General features: G+C 49.8%; 1 protein-coding gene across 1 annotated transcript in view; it reads left to right on the forward strand.

Moving 5' to 3' along the window:
• Window positions 1–17,189, forward strand: part of BACE2 (beta-site APP-cleaving enzyme 2) — a 101,243-nt gene that overhangs the window by 56,746 nt on the left and 27,308 nt on the right. Inside the window, exons 3-6 of the mRNA XM_012640079.1 lie at window positions 7,239–7,455; window positions 10,698–10,826; window positions 11,971–12,105; window positions 13,974–14,075. Of these exons, the coding sequence (XP_012495533.1) occupies window positions 7,239–7,455; window positions 10,698–10,826; window positions 11,971–12,105; window positions 13,974–14,075 (583 nt within the window). The remainder of the gene's footprint in view (window positions 1–7,238; window positions 7,456–10,697; window positions 10,827–11,970; window positions 12,106–13,973; window positions 14,076–17,189) is intronic.

Below are 17,189 nucleotides of genomic sequence, written 5' to 3' on the forward strand. Positions count from 1 at the left end.
GAAGGTGGGAAAGGTGCCAGCTCCTTAGAATAGTCAGCGCCTGCGGGAGCTAACAGAGGGAGAACTTGCTCGTCACTGCGAGGACGGCCCCAAGCTGTTCATGAGGGATCCTTCCCAGACACCTCCCACAAGACCCCACCTCCAACATTGGGGACCAGATTTCAACACGAGATTTGGAGGGGACAAATATTCAAACTATGTCAGTTGTAGACATGATTTTGCAAACTGGTGAAGAATCTTGGTAAAATTAAAAAATTATCACCTTTCCTCAGCTTATACAGTAGCTACTATCCAACGTATGTTAAACTCGTAGAGCATATTTTGTGCGTCTGTGAGGGGATGGCACACACCGTGCTCAGGCCGTCGGTGGCAGGTGGAGGCCCAGAGCGGCTTTGCAAAGTGGTGTGGGACGGGGCAGTTCGTTATTTTGCAGGACTGCACCAAGCATTCTGGGATAGCCAGTGTGCCTGGTGCGGGCCCACTAGCAACCAAAAACACCCCCAGAGTTTCCAAAAGTCCCCCAGGGGACAGTGCCTTCCGCACTGAGAACCACGCATCTCGATGACCCTGGTGGCCCATGCCCAGTGCTGTTTCTGCTGCAGGGCTCTGGTCAGTGCTGCACGTTTACCCAGGGTCCCCGCACCTGCTGAGGGCTCAGAGGAGAACCCACACACTTGGAGCTTCCCCTCCACGTGTGGCAGTTTCCTCCCTCTAGAGTGATTTTGTTTCTCATCACACATCTGTAGACGCAAGATACAATGAGAAGAAACAGCGAAGTACAGTAAAGTTAGGGCAATGTGCACGTTGAACACTGTGCTTGGTAACTTCCTTCCCAGTAGACAAATGGCAGCCCTTTGGCAGCCACCCATAGCCAGCACCCACAACGGTCCCAGTATCCCTCCCGACCAAACAACCCTTTGCCAAGCAAAAGCAAGTAATGAAAAAATTCAAGGACAAATGATGGCCCGCATGACCGATAGGTACGTGTACAAAATGTAATCAACTGTAGACGCCCCAGCATCTTTCTCGGTTACCTTCGAGCACTCGCTGTTTGGTTGAGTCGCGGTTCTCTCTCAGGCTCCCGTGGGCTCATCTTTCTAACTTACCTGCTTAACCCTGTTTGCCTTATTCAGGTGGGTGTCGTGCCCATCACCAGGTTTGTGTTTACACAGCAGATGGTTCCTATTTTCCATATTTAAACGTTTGGCTTCTCTGGTCCACGTGCATCTGATTTAACACGAAAACTCCTGGGACCCTACGAAGCTCCTTTGATGACAGAGTCTTCCATCCTGATTATCCCACAGAGAATTTAGGGCTCTGTCAGCTTTCTGGTCCCTCAAGGTTCTGCTCTCTTTCTCCTTTTGTGGGTAAATAAAAAGCAAAGTAACAGAATACACCCCTGTCTAGGGAAGGCCCCAGATTCCCTGTCAATGGTCAGTTTCACCCATCGCCACTTTGCTATTCAGATTCGGTCTGCCTTCGTCATTTGGAGGAACTGCTGAGATTGACTTATTACACTTAAAACGTCACCCACGTTTTGGGTCTGTAGCCCGGCACTGCCTTTTTTTTCAAGAGACCATTCTGCAGCAGGGCTATACGGTCTCTTCTCAGCTGAATCGAGTGCGAAGCATCCCCCCTCTGAGTTTTAGGCAGATCTGTCCCCAGCGGCTTCCCTGCTACCACGCTTGCTTTACAGGTTACACACTTTGCTGGGTTTACGTTCACCTTGTTTTCTCTTCTCTGCTTTTCCCAGGCTGCCTATAGGCTTATAATCAACATGGATTCATTGTAACTATGTGAATACTTTCTTTCAATGTCAATTACGTATTATTAATTTGTCTAACGCTTTCAGCTAACTTGAGAGCCGGCCTAAGGTATACTTTCCACTGTTGTATTTGACGGAAGCCACGGCAACCATGTTCTTTTTCCTTCTCAATTTTTGACAAAGGTTTCTTTTCCGAGATGGAGCTCCTGCCCCGCGACGTGCCTGCGTCTGCTTGCGCCTCTGATCTCTTAGTTCTAATAAGGTTTCTGGTTGGGTTTGCCAGCCTCTGATTCAAGTCCACGGTCTCTGGGTATTCAGGTTTCATGCTTCCTGAAACATTTTATAGTAATTGGAGATTCGGCTTGGGGTTCTTTGACAGGAGCGCTTTGATCTGAGAATGAGATGTCGGTCCACCATTAGTCACTGGTGTGGCTGGTCTTCGTCAGACTACTCTTTTCATGGCAGTGAATGTGCTAATGAATTACTGTATAGCATGAAAAAGAAAGTTGTGTGTGTGTGTTTTAATATACAACTTTTTTAGCCAATAAAACAGCCTCTGGCCAGTTGGCTTGAGAGATACGGTGTACTCATTCCTCGACGCTCTGTTAATCTACTCAGGAAATTAAGTATGTTTCCATGAAAATGTCTCCTCACTCCTGTACTCCCCCCGGGGTGAAGCTCACAGAGCAAGAGGCCAATTTATATTCCTCAACTGATGTTTGTAAGTGGAATTAAGGAATGAAAGAATTACCTGGTGGCTTCTTGAAAGAGGCTTCACTGGGTGCAGATAAACGCCTCTCCGTGCAATGACGACAGATAATTTTGCCTGGCTGCTTAGATGATTTCCCAAGCCTGCCTGGTGTTTGCCTGTGCAGAAGGGGAGTTGCCATTGCTGAGGACGTTGATGAGCCACCGGGTTAGGCAGGCGGGCGGAGCAGCCCCTGGGCCTCAGTGGTCGCATCCATGCAGGTGTGGTGACTCCCAGGATCACAGAAGAGTAAGGGAGGCCTCTGGCCACCTGGGCCAGGCCAGGAAGCCCATGGGGGATTCCAGACCCTAAGTGCAGGAGAGCCCGGGGCTGTCTTGGGGGAGTTCTTTAGGGCACTTGGCATTCCGTGGGTGGGGTGGCCCAGGAGGACCAGAGCTGCCCTGAGGATTCAACCCTTCCAACGCTGTGCTTCCACCCTCTCTTCCTATGTTCTCTGAAAACAACAGTGAGTTTTTTAAAAAAAAATAATAATAAAATATTCTGTGCCTCTTTTCTTCCTCCGTTCAATTGATTTCACTTTTTAATCCTGCATTCCCCGAACACCCTTATCAGAGGCAGAGCGTCTTCTGAATTTGGTTCAGAGTGTTTTCACTACCACAAGCGGGCTTTCTCCTGCGGCCTGCACCCGGCTTGATTGCTGCCGCCAAGCGAGCGGATGGGCCTTCGCTCTCCGTATATTTAATTATCGTGCAGAGCAATTGAGAGCCAGAGCAGTTTAGTCCCAAGAGGTAGGATGTTAGAAAATGAAGACGAAGTTATTTTTTTTTTCCTAATTTAAAGTGCTAGAAACTAGATGCTAATAACAACCCTTAGAGTTGCTTACAATTCCAATCTGGGGTTTTAAGCAGAGCTTTAGTTCAGGGAGCCCAGGGAATATGAATATGAGCTTAGAATTACTTTTTTTTTCATATTATCTAGGACTGTGCTTTTTACAAGGGTAGTCACCAGCTACATGTGGCTATTTAAATTTGAATTAATTAATGTTACAAGTTCAGTTCTTTGGTTGGACTCTAATCACATTTCAGTGTTCATTAGCCACATGTGGCCACCAGGTTGGACAGCATAGATAAAGAATACTTCTGTCCTCACAGGAAGTTCTGGCCCAGAGCACAGAAGAACTCTACCTTTTAGACACTTGTTGCATAAGAGCTTGAAAGTGTCACTGCCTCCCCTGACCTCCGTAGCCAAGTCACCCCCACAGACTTGTCCCTTTTCGTAGGATAAGTTGTCTCTCTTTAGAATGAGACCGTTTTAGGTATTCAGTAAGAGTAGCTCTATAGGAGCATTTTCTAGAAAAAAAAATCCTTGGATTTTCTAAGAATAGCTCATAGATTGAATAAAGGTAGCAGGTGATTAGATGATTATAATAATAGCAGCTATTTTTGTTGCATACCTGCTGTGTTCCAGGGTTTTGTTCTAAATGCTTTACAGAAGCATTTGATCCTCAAAATTAACCCCATGAGGCATGGCATTATATTAGCCCCATTTTTTAGTTGAGAAAACTGAGGCACAGAGAGGTTAAATATCTTGGCCCACAAAGCTAATAAGGGGTTGAACTAGTATTTAAACCTGGATAGTGTAACCCCAACTACCTCTCATTTCTCTGCAAATGGCATCAAAACATCCAGAATGTTCCCTGTGTAAAGGGAACGGCAACCAGGAAACCAGGAAACTGTAGAAGAAATAAATGCTAAATAGATGTTCAGGCTGGTTCAGATGCTTATTAACATTGCAGATTCTAAGGAGTTTTTTGTAGCCTGGATGGAATAAAAATAAAACAACTTTTCAAAAGGAAGTCATAGCACTTTAGACTATTTGGGGAAGATACAATTGATCTACTCACCAGGGGTTGGCAAACTGTAGCCCAAAGGCCAAATCCCACCTGCTGCCAGTTTTTGCAAATAAAACAGCCCTGCGTGCTTGTTTATATGTTGTCTGTGGCTGCTCACACGTTACATTTGCAGAGCTGAGTAGTTGTACCAGAGATCAGATATCAAAGAAAGCCTAAAACATCTCTTTTCTGTTCCTTTGCAGAAGAAGTTTGCCGACCTCTGTGCTAGATCATATTCTCCAGGCGTTGCAAGATGATTAGCATTAGTGTATTTCCGAACTTGAGGAATGACCTCGCGTTGTCGAAGGGATTGAATTATTCAGTATTCTCATTGCTTTGCATCATAAATGTGTGCGTCCCCTCCTGTGTGCCTGGCACATCTGAATTTACGTGGCTCTAAAAGTGGGCATTTCACCAACCCTCAAATACCCACGTCCCAGAGAGCGGACTGCACTTTAGCCGGGTCATTTCTGGGGGATCCCTTGGCGCTCAGTGTGCCCAGCGTCCGTCGGCGGTCACTTCCCTGTCTCCATGCCTGCCCACTGTCGGGAGATCGTGCACACAAAACGTTCACGTAATGCTTGTCTTACTTTAAGATCCTGGTGGAGTGAACTAAAATAGTAGGCAAATATTAAAATTCAACACCCTTCATATTCTGTATTCCATTATGTAGTTAGAATAAATTAAGTTTCCCCAAAATGTTTTTGCCAGACCTTTTTAAAATAACATTTTTCCTTGATTATAAAAGTTATATATGCAGAAAATGTGGAAGGATCTAACCACAAGAATGGGAGTCCCCTTCTCCCCACCACCAATGGTCACCACTGCAAATATTTGAGTAATAAATAGTTTTGAAGAAGATTCTGCCACATATACAATTTTTAACTTTTTTCTATGTCGTTTAAAATGTCTTAGAAAAACAATTTTTCATTGCTACATAATTGTCCATCATACGGATGTACTGTAATTCACAGAACCGTTTCCTTTCTACTGAGCAATCGAATTGTTTGCAGCTGTTTGTGATTCTACATAAAACTTGATGACCATCTTTGCACCTGAGCCTGTGTCTGCTTCCCGGGTGCCTCCTTAGGATCAGATTCTCAGAAGTGCAATTACTGAATTAAAGATATTTAACATATGAAAAGCTCAGGAAGTATACCCAAAATAACTAAATCAAAGGTCATGTCATCTCTGACTTGACTTCTTGCCTGACCTCAAACGAGACTGTACTAGTTCATGTAATCCTACAACAAAGACTTACTAACGTGGGTTAATGTTACACAGACTTAACATTAAAACAGTGAAATGAAACTCACAGGCGAACAGGGACACTTTAGAATTACCTGTGTGGTGATTGGACATTAATCTTAGAAATTTGATCATTTTCTTAGGGAGAGCATGGGTTGAATGCCCAGATATCTGCCTAGAGCTGTTCCTTGGGTTCCTTCCCATATTCCCACGGTTTTCAAATTCAAGTGGGTATAAAATGACCTTAGGTTGGGTGCAGTGGCTCACACCTGTAATCCCAGCACTTTCAGAGGCCAAGGCCAGAGGATTGCTTGAGACCAGGAGTTCAAGGCCAGCCTGGGCAACATAGTGAGACCCGATCTCTACAAAAAATAAGAGAGATTAGCCAGGCGTGGTGGCACGCACCTGTAATCCCAGCTCCTTGGGAGGCCGAGGCAGGAGGATCGCTTGAGGCCAGGAGTTTAGAGGGCAGCCTGAGAAAGAGCAAGACCCTGTCTCTACAAAAAATCAAAAAATTAGCCGGGCATGGTGGCGTGCTTGTAGTTGCAGCTACTTGGAAGGCTGGGGCAGGAGGATTGCTTGAGCCCAGGAGTTTCAGGCTGTAGTGAACTATGATCACACCACTGTACTCTAGCTTGGGCAACAGAGCAACACCCCATCTCTAACAAAGAATGACCTTATAGGGTTAGATGCTCCAGGGCCTTGACACCTGCTTTCCTCTCTCCAGGAAGTCCTGCCTCAGAGAGCCACCGGCTCATTGTCTTCCTTCAGGTCTCCATATGGAGGTCGCCATACCAGAGAGGCCTCCCCAGCAGCCACGTCACTTGCTTATCACCCACCTGCCTTATTACCCACCTGCCTGGGTAGCTCTTACTCACTCTCCTCACTGTCCATGTGTGCCTTGCCTCTCCTCCCTGCAGTGAAAACCAGGGTTTTCCTCGGCCTTGTCCATAGCCTGATCTTGTGATTGTCATCCTGTGTCAGTAGCTCACACCCTCAGGGGTACGTGCATGCCGGGCTCTGGGTCACGCCATGGTAACTTATGTCCCAGGGTGCCATTAGCCTCATGGCCCATATTTTGGTGTGAGTATCATCAGCTTTGGGGCACTGGGGAGAGCCGTGAGAAGGACCCGTGACATCAAGGGCCTCGGCTTCGCGGGGGCGGCCTGGGTTCTGCATGTCACTTGGGTTGGAATGGAAGTGGGAGTCTGAACCGCAGCCACTGCTGACACAGTGTGCAGGCCCCCCTCCTGGTGCTGCCACCTCCCCGTGTCACAGAGCAGCAGCCCAGCGTCCCTGCAAAGCCAGAGGGCCAGGCAGGTGCCCCAACTGGGTTGTGACCCACAAAGGCTAAAGTATTTAAGTAAAGGACCTGATTTATGGGGTTTGGGCACAGGGAAGAATTAAACTCGAGGCTTGGAAAATGCCGTTACCAAACATGAGTGGTTGTGCTTTGGGGGGAACTGCCACTTTGTCAGTGTCAACACTGAATTCTTAAGAATTGCTCGCAGGCTTACAGTGGACTGTTTTGGGGACAGCTGTCTTTGCCATGGTGACCTTGCTCCGTGGCTCTGGGAACAGGGACAGGTGCTGGAATCTGACGGACTTTTCTTTGCTCTGGCCAGGTCTAGCACCTACCGCCCCAAGGGCTTCGACGTCACCGTGAAGTACACGCAAGGGAGCTGGACGGGCTCGGTCGGGGAGGACGTCGTCACCATCCCAAAAGGCTTCAATAGCTCTTTTCTTGTCAACATTGCCACCATTTTCGAGTCAGAGAATTTCTTTCTGCCCGGGATTAAATGGAACGGAATACTCGGCCTTGCGTACGCCACCCTGGCCAAGGTAAGGCTAACCCATGGGTTAGGTAACTCGGACGGTGGGACGGCCTTCTGAACACCCACCGTGAAAGGCTGATAAATGGGTCCTGGGCCGTCCTTGGAGATGGTCGGTGAGAATCACGTGGTTGAAAGAGACCAGCGTGCACACAATTATATTTCTAAGCATTTTTAAAATTTAAGGTAAATGGCGTGATTCTTTGAACCTTCTTATGAGATGTACTAATAGCATTAACTTTTTTTGGTTTTGTTTGATTCTACAGTTAAGAATATTAGCAGAATTTGAATCATGTTGACTATGGTGTGTGTTTAGGAAGTTTTACTAGGGAAGGATTAAAAGAAAACAGTTTTATTAAATCCATACGCTTGCATGAGACGGAACCTGCAGGAGGCCCTGCAACGTGGGCAGCCGGACGCACCTCCACAGGGCTGGGAGCATGCACCGCTGCTCTCCTGACGCTGCAGCAGACACCCCGCGGTGGAATAGGGGCGGCGGGAAGGTGTGCCCAGGTCGCCGGCCACGCCAAGCAGTGAGGAGCCACGGGGCCCTGGCTCTCTCAGCATCAGAGCCTTCCCCAGATGGAGAAGGACAGAATTGGCTGTTCCCACATGTTTGTACCAGGGGCCAACCCACAGGAAATGATGTCTGTGCACAGGAGGGGCAGGCAGGCAGGGGGCTTTCCACCTGCAAGGGTTGCCTGGGCCAGGCGGGCTTAGACACCAGGGTGTGCCCCGGGCTCCTGGAGACCCGGCGGGTTTGTGCACACTTGCAAACGGCGGGAGGAGGCCCCCTCTCTAGGCCCTGTACCTGGGCACTGCACCCCGGCCCCTCCTTGTTCAGCGTTAGGCTTGGAGCCAGAGCTGAGTGTGGGAGGGAAAAGAATGTGATGGCAGGGCGGCAGGCCCCCACTGGCCCGTGACAATCATTTTCCCACCCTGCGGGAGCATTTGTTCCAGCTCAAGTTCATTAGCAAATGGTGTGGGGTGGGGGAACCGGCAGGGGCGTGCCCCAAGCCCTGGCTTCCCTGGGAGGAAGGGTAATGACCGAGAGCCTCTTAGGCTTAGGCTGAGAGTATGGCAAGATGCCGTTCCCACGAGCTCCTGGGCGGCAGACTTTGTCACGCCACGTTCTCCCGATCTTAGAGATGTGGGGCTGAGGGCCAGAGAGGTTTGCCCCGTTCAAGTCGGAACACGGAGCCCTGGTATCCTTCTCGCGCTGTCTGCAGAGCCGGGACGGGCACAGGGCCCCTTTGTCCCTGTGTTGTAAGGGGAACGGCATAGGAAGTCGGCACACTGGTAAAAACTTACATTCCCAAGTTCATTTTCACAGGTAACGGGACCTTGGGTAAACGTTTCATCTTTAAGTGACTATTTGGAAATGAAGGATGCAGGATTGATTTTATGCTCATTATTCAGAAGATGGCAAACTTTAATTATCTAGAATTAATAACGTGTGAAACTTCTACTGGAACAAACTATTTTGGATTTTTGGGGGGGTGTCCTCACTCTCCACGTAGTCTTACATCTTTTTGTCTACAGAATGCCAAGATTACTAAAAATTGGCTTTTGTTCCCCAGGTTGGAGGAGAGAGGAACAGAACTCGTAGAAAGCGGCGTGTAGCTGGGAACAGGACCAGCAGGGTGGTCTGGGTTGGTGGCCCAAAGGTGGCTCTGAAACGGGTTGTCCAGGCACCCGGTGGTAGTTGTCATGTGTGGTGGCCCCTGCTCCATCCCAGGAGCTTCCCGCCAAGGCCGTGTCAGAACCACCTACGGGGCTTCTACACGGTGCACGCCTGGGTCCCGCTGCGCACCTGCTGGGTCAGGTTCTCTTGGGGTGGGACCTGGGCAACTGTGTTTTTAAATCGCTAGCGGGAGCCTGTGACACAACCCTAGTGCAGAAGGACTTCCCGGAGTAGTCACAGGTCCTTTACTGTGTGCCAGGCCCTGTCCCAACCCTTTATAGGTATTGACCCATCGAAGCCCCCCAGAGCAGCTAGACGAGCTGTTGTTATCCCCGTTTTACAGATAAGGAAACAAAGGAACGAGTTGCTCTATTGGCAAGTAGTAGACCAGGCTCCCATTCCAGGTGGTGTTTGCTTTGCTCTGCCACCCTAGAGAAGGGGACAGTGGCACCACCAGACCCTGCCCACGCCAAGGGGGCACCCACCTCACTCACTGGGCCATGCTCAGTGTTCCCACAAGGACTGCATTCTGCCTTAGAAGTCTACAGAAGCTGAGATGAAACCACTGGGAGGCCAAGTTCAATTGGACCATACAGATGCATGGATCTGTATCTATCCGATAATGGAGACCTGCTCACTGCCCTCCAGAACTACAGTTTTAGTCCTCGCGGATAGTAAATGATTATTCCCATGAATGACCACAGGTGGTCAGGGGACGCCTATAGCATCTGTTCTACTACACTTAATTTTTAAGTTTAAAAAACTAACAACTCGTGGTGACCAGCTGCAGCATCTCTTCGTTGTCAAAGCCAAAATCCAAACTCAGGTCTATCGCTAACCTCCTCCACGACCCAGCACCCCGGGCCACCCCCAGCTCAGAACAGTTTGCAGATCCCTCCTCTTCTGGTGTCTGCTGAATGCGAAGCTGCAAGAGAGGGAGACACACAGCAAATCATGTCCACTGAAATTTGGCAGTGGTGAACAATGAGTTTTGTAAATCTCAGAAGTGTAGATTTGTTCCTTTCCTGCCACTTTCCTGATCTCCAGAGTTCAGCTGGCAGAGTTAGGCTCTGTACAGGGTCTGGGGTCCGGATGAACGGTCCTCGTGGGCCGATCGCCTCTCATTTGCACGATCGGCAGCCGCAGCTGAGAGGTGCGAACAAGGACTTCAGCAGCAGTGGCATCTCCGTGAGAAACTCTTCTCTCCTTACTCCAAAATGTCTAAGATTAGAACCCACCGCCTACCTTGATAATCCACTTCCACGGCGTGTCGTGCCTGCCTCACAAGGCAGTCATGATGGTAAATGTGACAGGGCCTAATAGCTTCGGAATAAAACCTTATTTTTACAACAGAGCTGTACCAAAAGGAAAAATGCCAGGCAGTGGGCAGTTCTGTTGGAGCTTTCTGAATTACTGCATCTGATCACAAGTTTGTTTGTTGTTTAGCCATGAAAAAATTAGCTACAAAGATCAAGAATGTTGTCTGTGGTTTGTGGTGTCTACACTGGTCACCCTTGTCTACACTGTGAGTCATGAAGCAGGTGTCCTTCTTTGTCACCCTCCCACAGCCGTCAAGTTCTCTGGAGACATTCTTTGACTCCCTCGTGACACAAGCACACATTCCCAACGTTTTCTCCATGCAGATGTGCGGCGCCGGGCTGCCCGTGGCTGGAGCCGGTACCAACGGAGGTAGTCTTGTGGGTATCTTTTAGTCTTAAAGGGGTGAAAAATCATAAATTGATGGGGCTGTTTTTTCTGTTTTATTCAACACCTGATCAGGAATATTAGACATGTAGGTGTGCGTAGGTACTATGGAATGGCGATAATCCTTGTTACAGATCCTTTTGAAAATGGATAAAATGAGGTATTACTTTTAATCTTTCCTAATCATCCTGCCATCTGGAAAGATGCTTCTCGTTGCTTCTCCAAATTCCATTAGTGCTTTTCTCTGGCGTGCTTTGGAAGGGAGCTGCTTCCCATGGGGGGCGGGGAGTTGGGGGCCACGTGAGCCTTGCTCTGGGCAGTGGGGCAAAGGGTGATGCCGGTGATTTCATAAATTTGGTGGGGAGACAGGGACACCTATACATGCTTTCTTTCTCTCTCAACACACACACACACACACACACACACACACACACACCCCCCAAAATTGTCTTCTGCTGAAGCAGAACCAAGGCCATCAGTACTACGGATGTGCTGTAGTCTGGGCTCACCCACACGGGCCCTGCACCCAGACATCTATGTAGGACATGGCAGGGAGAATGCACGAGAAGGGGCCCTCTTGGGTGGGTGCTGCCGCCCGGTGCCCTCTGCCTGCGAAAGGCGGGGTCCGCACCCCTGCTCCCAGCCGCCTGCACGTGCTGGCGGTAGCTTGTACCTAAAAGCTTTCCTACCCTTGTCTGAGAAGAGAGAGCAGCCCAGGATGTGAGCAGGTGTTTCACAGTCCTGCAAAATGAGGTTTTGATTAGGAAACTCTTTTCTTCTTTTCCTCTTTTCTGACTTCTGGGGGACTAAATTATTGTCAGACAGCGTGGTTACCTATTTTATTGAATTTCTTTGGGGGAAAATCTCAATATCGTGAAGCCGAAATTGTACTTTCTGTAGATAAAGGGAAACCACCAAAGCATCTTGATTAGACTAGGGTGTCATACTGTTTGACGTTGGATACATGGCCCATAACTTCCCCTGATGATTTCTCAGGCTTTTGTATTTGTTTCGTAACATCACAGTAACGTACTGATTCTAGCAAAGTGTCACCTTATGAGGACATGCTTCTCTGTGTGACCTGTTGATGTGTCTGTGTACTTTTTCTCTTATACCGGTAAATATTTTTCTTTTCAGGTCCTGGGTGGGGTTGAACCCAGTTTGTATAAAGGAGACATCTGGTACACCCCTATTAAGGAGGAGTGGTATTACCAGATAGAAATTCTGAAGTTGGAAATCGGAGGCCAAAGCCTTAATCTGGACTGCAGAGAGGTATTTACGATCTCCGTCGTGTCTGTCGGTCTGTGTGTGCCTTAAATAGCACAGCTGGAACCTGTCTGTGACTTTAGAGAGGTGCATTACGGTACAGGATAAATCAAAGGTTATAACATGAAGAGACAAAAGGCCGTTCTGTATGTTAAGTTTAAATCGATGAAACCCCCTCCCCCAAAACATTGCTTCCTCCCAATCACCTGGCTTAATAGGACAGAATTAGCATTAAAAGGTGAGCGAGGGGGACTGTCCGAGCCACACCTTTCACCATTCATCTTGGCCTATTGGGCCCTGAGCTCTGCTTAAGACAAAATAAGCAGATTTTCATCAATGTGAAATGAAACCAAAATAATCACCAGCTTTATCCTCCGTCGCAGCTGCCCCCTCCCCCATGGTACACACGCTTGCGGCTCTAAAGTTGAGACCTCTGACGCCAAACCTGCGACCTGTGTGCACAGCCTCTCTCTGCATTTGGGCTGATGTGTGGCACCTTATGACATTAGGGTTAGGGTTAGGGTGAGGGTTAGGGTGGCTTGAGGGAGTTTCGGTCTTCTACAGCCTTTTTAGAATGGTTTATAAACACTGCGAGCGTTTCATCGTGTTTCTGCCTGTTAGCACCTCTATTAACTGCCACATTCGACCATCCGTTCTCATGTACACGGGGACCTCCGAGAAACCAAAGAAACCAAGAGCAATGGTCCCTGTCATTGTGATGGTGTCTCTGCCCTAAGCCCACAAATCTGTGTTTATTGTCAAAAGGAACTTATTTGCCATTAAAGAACCCAATGGTGTAATCTAACGTGAGGGCCTAAAATAAATATAAACCCTGTGCGTGTGAGCGTATGTGTGTATTAGTGCAAGCACATGCTCGGAGGTGTGATTCTTAGATTCTGGGTTCTTTCCTGCCCACCTCATATGCACCCACCCCACAAAACCTGGGACATCCTACCACAGCATTTCGGTTTGCTACAGGGCTTTCATGTATTTACTTTTCTTACGTAAAAAATTATAATTTTATAAATAAGGTAAGTTATATTTTAAATTAAATTTGTTTTTAAACTGAAAATAATTTTGTTTGAAAAGGATACTCATAAATTGGTATGTTTCATTTTTCTTAAAATTCTTAACTGCTCTTGCCTTTTGACCTGATTGGGGATGTATCTGGTCCGATGACTCAGGGCTCTGCCTTAAAGCAGGAGGATGAAATTGCGTGCCTGGCAGCCTTGGTCGTGCACGTGTGCGCCTAGTGGCCGGAATGGCCTGTCTGGGGTCAGCGCACTCACCTCCGTGCCCCTCACTCCGCCACATAGAGAATGTTACAGGTGGGGCGGGCCTGGCAGTGCCTTTGTGTGTGTGTGTGTGTGTGTGTGTCTGTTACTGAATGTGTCTCTGCTGCCTTTCTAAATGCAATATGGGAGGTCTATTGAAAAATTGTCCTTTCTTCATCTTTCTTCATTAGCCAGATAATAGTTCATTTTTGTACAGTTTGCATAAGGGGCTTTTAATATGTCATTTCACCCTCTAAAGACAGATGAGTCCTCCCTCTGCCCTGGGGGGAGGGCCCCGTGATGAGGGAATCGGGGCAGCTCCGAGGAAGGAGAAAGCTCTGCCTTGGGAGGGCGGTTGATCCTGGTCACGTCATCGCCCTTTGCTGGGCCTCGGTTTCCTTATCTCCAAAGTGAGCACACTGGGCTAGAAGGTCCCCGGCTCCCAAGTTCTGAGAATAGGAAATGAGTCGTAGCTGACAGTGAGCCCCGTGGCTGCCCGATTTGTGTGTGACGGACGCACAGTGAAGGTGGCTGGAGCCGCGCTAGCTCTGGGGCACCGGTGTCGCTCACGTGCCTTCTCCCCCGCTCTCCTCCATGCAGTATAACGCGGACAAGGCCATCGTGGACAGCGGCACCACGCTGCTGCGCCTACCCCAGAAGGTGTTCGACGCGGTGGTGGAAGCCGTGGCCCGCACATCTCTGGTGAGTGCCGGGGAGGCGCGTGACTCTTCAGACACCGGATCTCCATCGCAGGCTGCCGGCCTCCGAACCGTCGCTCTTCATAGTTTAAGTTCCCTATTTTATATTCATGTATTTAAAATCTAATATAGTGTGATACACATAAATATATCCATATATTTTATGTTTATTTTAAAATTTTATATTTTGCAGGTTTTTTTAAACTATTACTTATTAATTTCACGATCTCACTCATTGACATTAACCAGCAAATAATGCCTTCATTGTAACCCCAGAGGACCTGGGTTTGAATGCGCAGTGCTTTTCAGTATTTCAAATAACGGTTCAGTTGGTGAAAAGCAATACTTGGTAATATAGCTGTATTAAAGTAAACAGTAAATCAAGAATACATTTATAGCCTTTAAAACAAAACACGTAAACCGAAAGTCTTACTCTTTTTTGGCCTTCCTCCAAGCTGTGCTGGTATCTTAACTTCTGCTTCTGTAAAAGAATATGATTCTCCCACAGAAGACGAAGGTCGGTGGGCCAGTCCAGTGGTGATGTCCTGGCCGTGCTCTGAAATACAAGTCAAGTCACGGCGGAGGGCAGGGTACCTCTTGGGGACCTGGCTGCTGGTGTTCCCAGTGTGGCCTCAACTTTCCAGTCAGTTCTGGACAACAGCATTGGACAGAACACAGCCTTGGGGCTCCAGGGGAGTGAATTTAGTCCAGTTCTTGTCACTCATAGCGGGGTGCCTGGGGAGGGGGGTCATGCCCTCTGAGAGCCCCCGTGTGCTTGTCCGTGGGGTTGCTGCGAGGGATGATTGGGTCAGAGGCTGGTGCACAGGAGACAGTCGGCAAAAAGGAGCTCCCGTCTGACGTCCAGCCCCGGTGCTGCTGCTGTTTCCTTGTGAGATACACATTGCTTTCAGCATCTCGAGTGTTTCCGCAGCATCTGTCCACTCAGGGCCCTCCTTGCAAGATCACCAAAACGGCAGCGTTTCCCACACAACGCCTGGACCGCGGTACTGGCGTGGGGCGGGCAACCTGCTACCCCACTGCGGTGGCTGAATTCAGAGAACCGCGGGTAGAAGAGGCATAGCGGTTGCTTTGCTGCAGGTTATGGCAGAGATGCAGGAAGCAAGAGAGGGCTTTTGGTTGTCCCGAACCCAAACTGCAAAAGCCTGTAGCTGCTGCAGGCAAGCGAAACGACGCAGAGGGGAGGTGAACAAGAAAGGCCCCGGGACCCTTTTGATCCAGCAGGTCTTCCAGGCGGCAGCCCAGAGCAGCTGCCGTTGACAGCAGAGCAGAGTCGCGATCTTTTCCACTATCTGCTGAATCAGAAAAAACAGCAGGTGACGTGTAGTGCCTTAAATTCGGAACGGTTGCTAAAAATCAGACCACACTTAAAATAAGGGGCAATGCGCTGAGTTCTCAAATAGTAAAAGTGTCCTCAGCAGAATTAACATGAGAGCTCCACACTTAATACGCTGAATGACAAGTGTCTGACGACCGTCCCAAAGATGTGTTTGAAGCCTCGGAGTGCGCATCCAGCAAGCAGTGGCCCCGGGGCCCCTGTGCCGTGGCACCGACGGGCGTTCACACTCCTGAGTTCATCGCAGCACGTGCTCAGCAGCGACTGGCTCTGTAAGAAAACCACGAGGTAGAAGCAATGAGATCATGAAGTTTGTTTGCCTTGTCTAAAATTATCCACTGATTTCATCCAGTGCCCGTGTCAGGAGGGAGAAACCCAGGAAGGTTGTTTGTCTTGGGCAGGGGACACTCAACAAGGCTGCGTTGTCTCCGTCCTGCCATCTACGCCGGACGTGCTTGTCCTTCCTGTCTGCCGGGCTCCTGCCAGCCGGCCCTCCCTGCTCGGGCGTCTTCCTAGCGACGGGCAGGGCTGGCTTTGGAGGGTTACAGACAATGCAAGTGTCGGGCTCTGTCCCCCGGCTTGGAGTGTTCAGATGGGACTTCAGAAGCCAGTGGTTCGTAGGTCTGTGTTTTAAGCGCGCCTGCTGGGGAGTTGCTTGCCGGGCCACGCGGCGTGTGCAGAGGCTGGGGACCCGGCCCTGGTGTGGAGCCCACGTCCCTCGGGCCCAGCACTTCTCCACCTGCAGAGTCCAGCAGCAGAGGCCACCACTTTAAGATGACTTCTAACCTTAAAACTCCACAGTCTCTCCCGAGTTACCCAGGGTTGAAACTGTCCCTCAAGGGCACATGGCTTAGCCCCGGGGAGGCCTCCAGACTTATGGTTAAGGGACCTGGCTTTGGGGACAGTAAGTCCCACGTCCATCTCGGAGCTGAGCCACGCAGGCCAGGAGCTGGGCCCCTCTGAGCCTCGTTCTGCAGTGGGAGCCGGTCGTGGCACCGTCTGTTCGAGCTCCGTGCCGGCACCGTAGGCCCAGCCCAGCCGCCTGGCTCCTTGCCAAATCCAGCAAAACGGCCCTCCCGCCTCTCATCAGCTCCTTTGGGAAGGGGCTCTTCCCTGTGATGCGTATTTCAAATCAACCGAACTTTTTTAAAGAGCAAAGGTACATTAATGCCAGCATTAGAAATTTTACAAATGGATGGCGAGGGGTCTGGCTAGAGGATGCGGGATGGATGGACGGCGACAGGGCGCGTCCTCCCCGGCGGAGCGCCTGGTGGGCCGGGCAGGCGCGTGCGTGCCGTGTGCAGCTGTGGCTGCGCAGCACGTGGCACCCGCTCGGTCTTCAGTATGTGGGCGTCACCAGGTTCATCCGGTGGCACCTGCCTTTTCCTCCATTCTCACCTTGGCAGCATTCTGTCCTGCTTCCTGTCTGCCCTCCTGACTGTCCCCTCTGCTTCCATGACACCTCTCCCTCCTCCCTGGGTGTCCCTGTGCCGTGCCCCTCCCCCTGGGGTCCCCCTCCCTCCCCCACCTCCTGCACAGTCCTGTCCGCAGCCTCAGTGACTCTCGGTGTGTGTAGCCCGGGCCTGTGCCCTGGAGCTCAGGACGCTCAGAGGACCAGCGAGCCCCACAGGGTGTCCCCCGGGCGCCTGCGTCGCATGGACGTGCTGCAGAGCCCAGGCCTCCGCTGAATGAAGCGCAGTCTGTCACTTCACGGTGGCCCCAGTCTCCTCCCCGCCTCACCTCGTGTCCCTGTCTGTCCTTGGC

Source organism: Propithecus coquereli, unplaced genomic scaffold, assembly GCF_000956105.1.
Source record: "Propithecus coquereli isolate 6110/MARCELLA unplaced genomic scaffold, Pcoq_1.0 Scaffold148, whole genome shotgun sequence".
Lineage (NCBI taxonomy): Eukaryota > Metazoa > Chordata > Mammalia > Primates > Indriidae > Propithecus > Propithecus coquereli.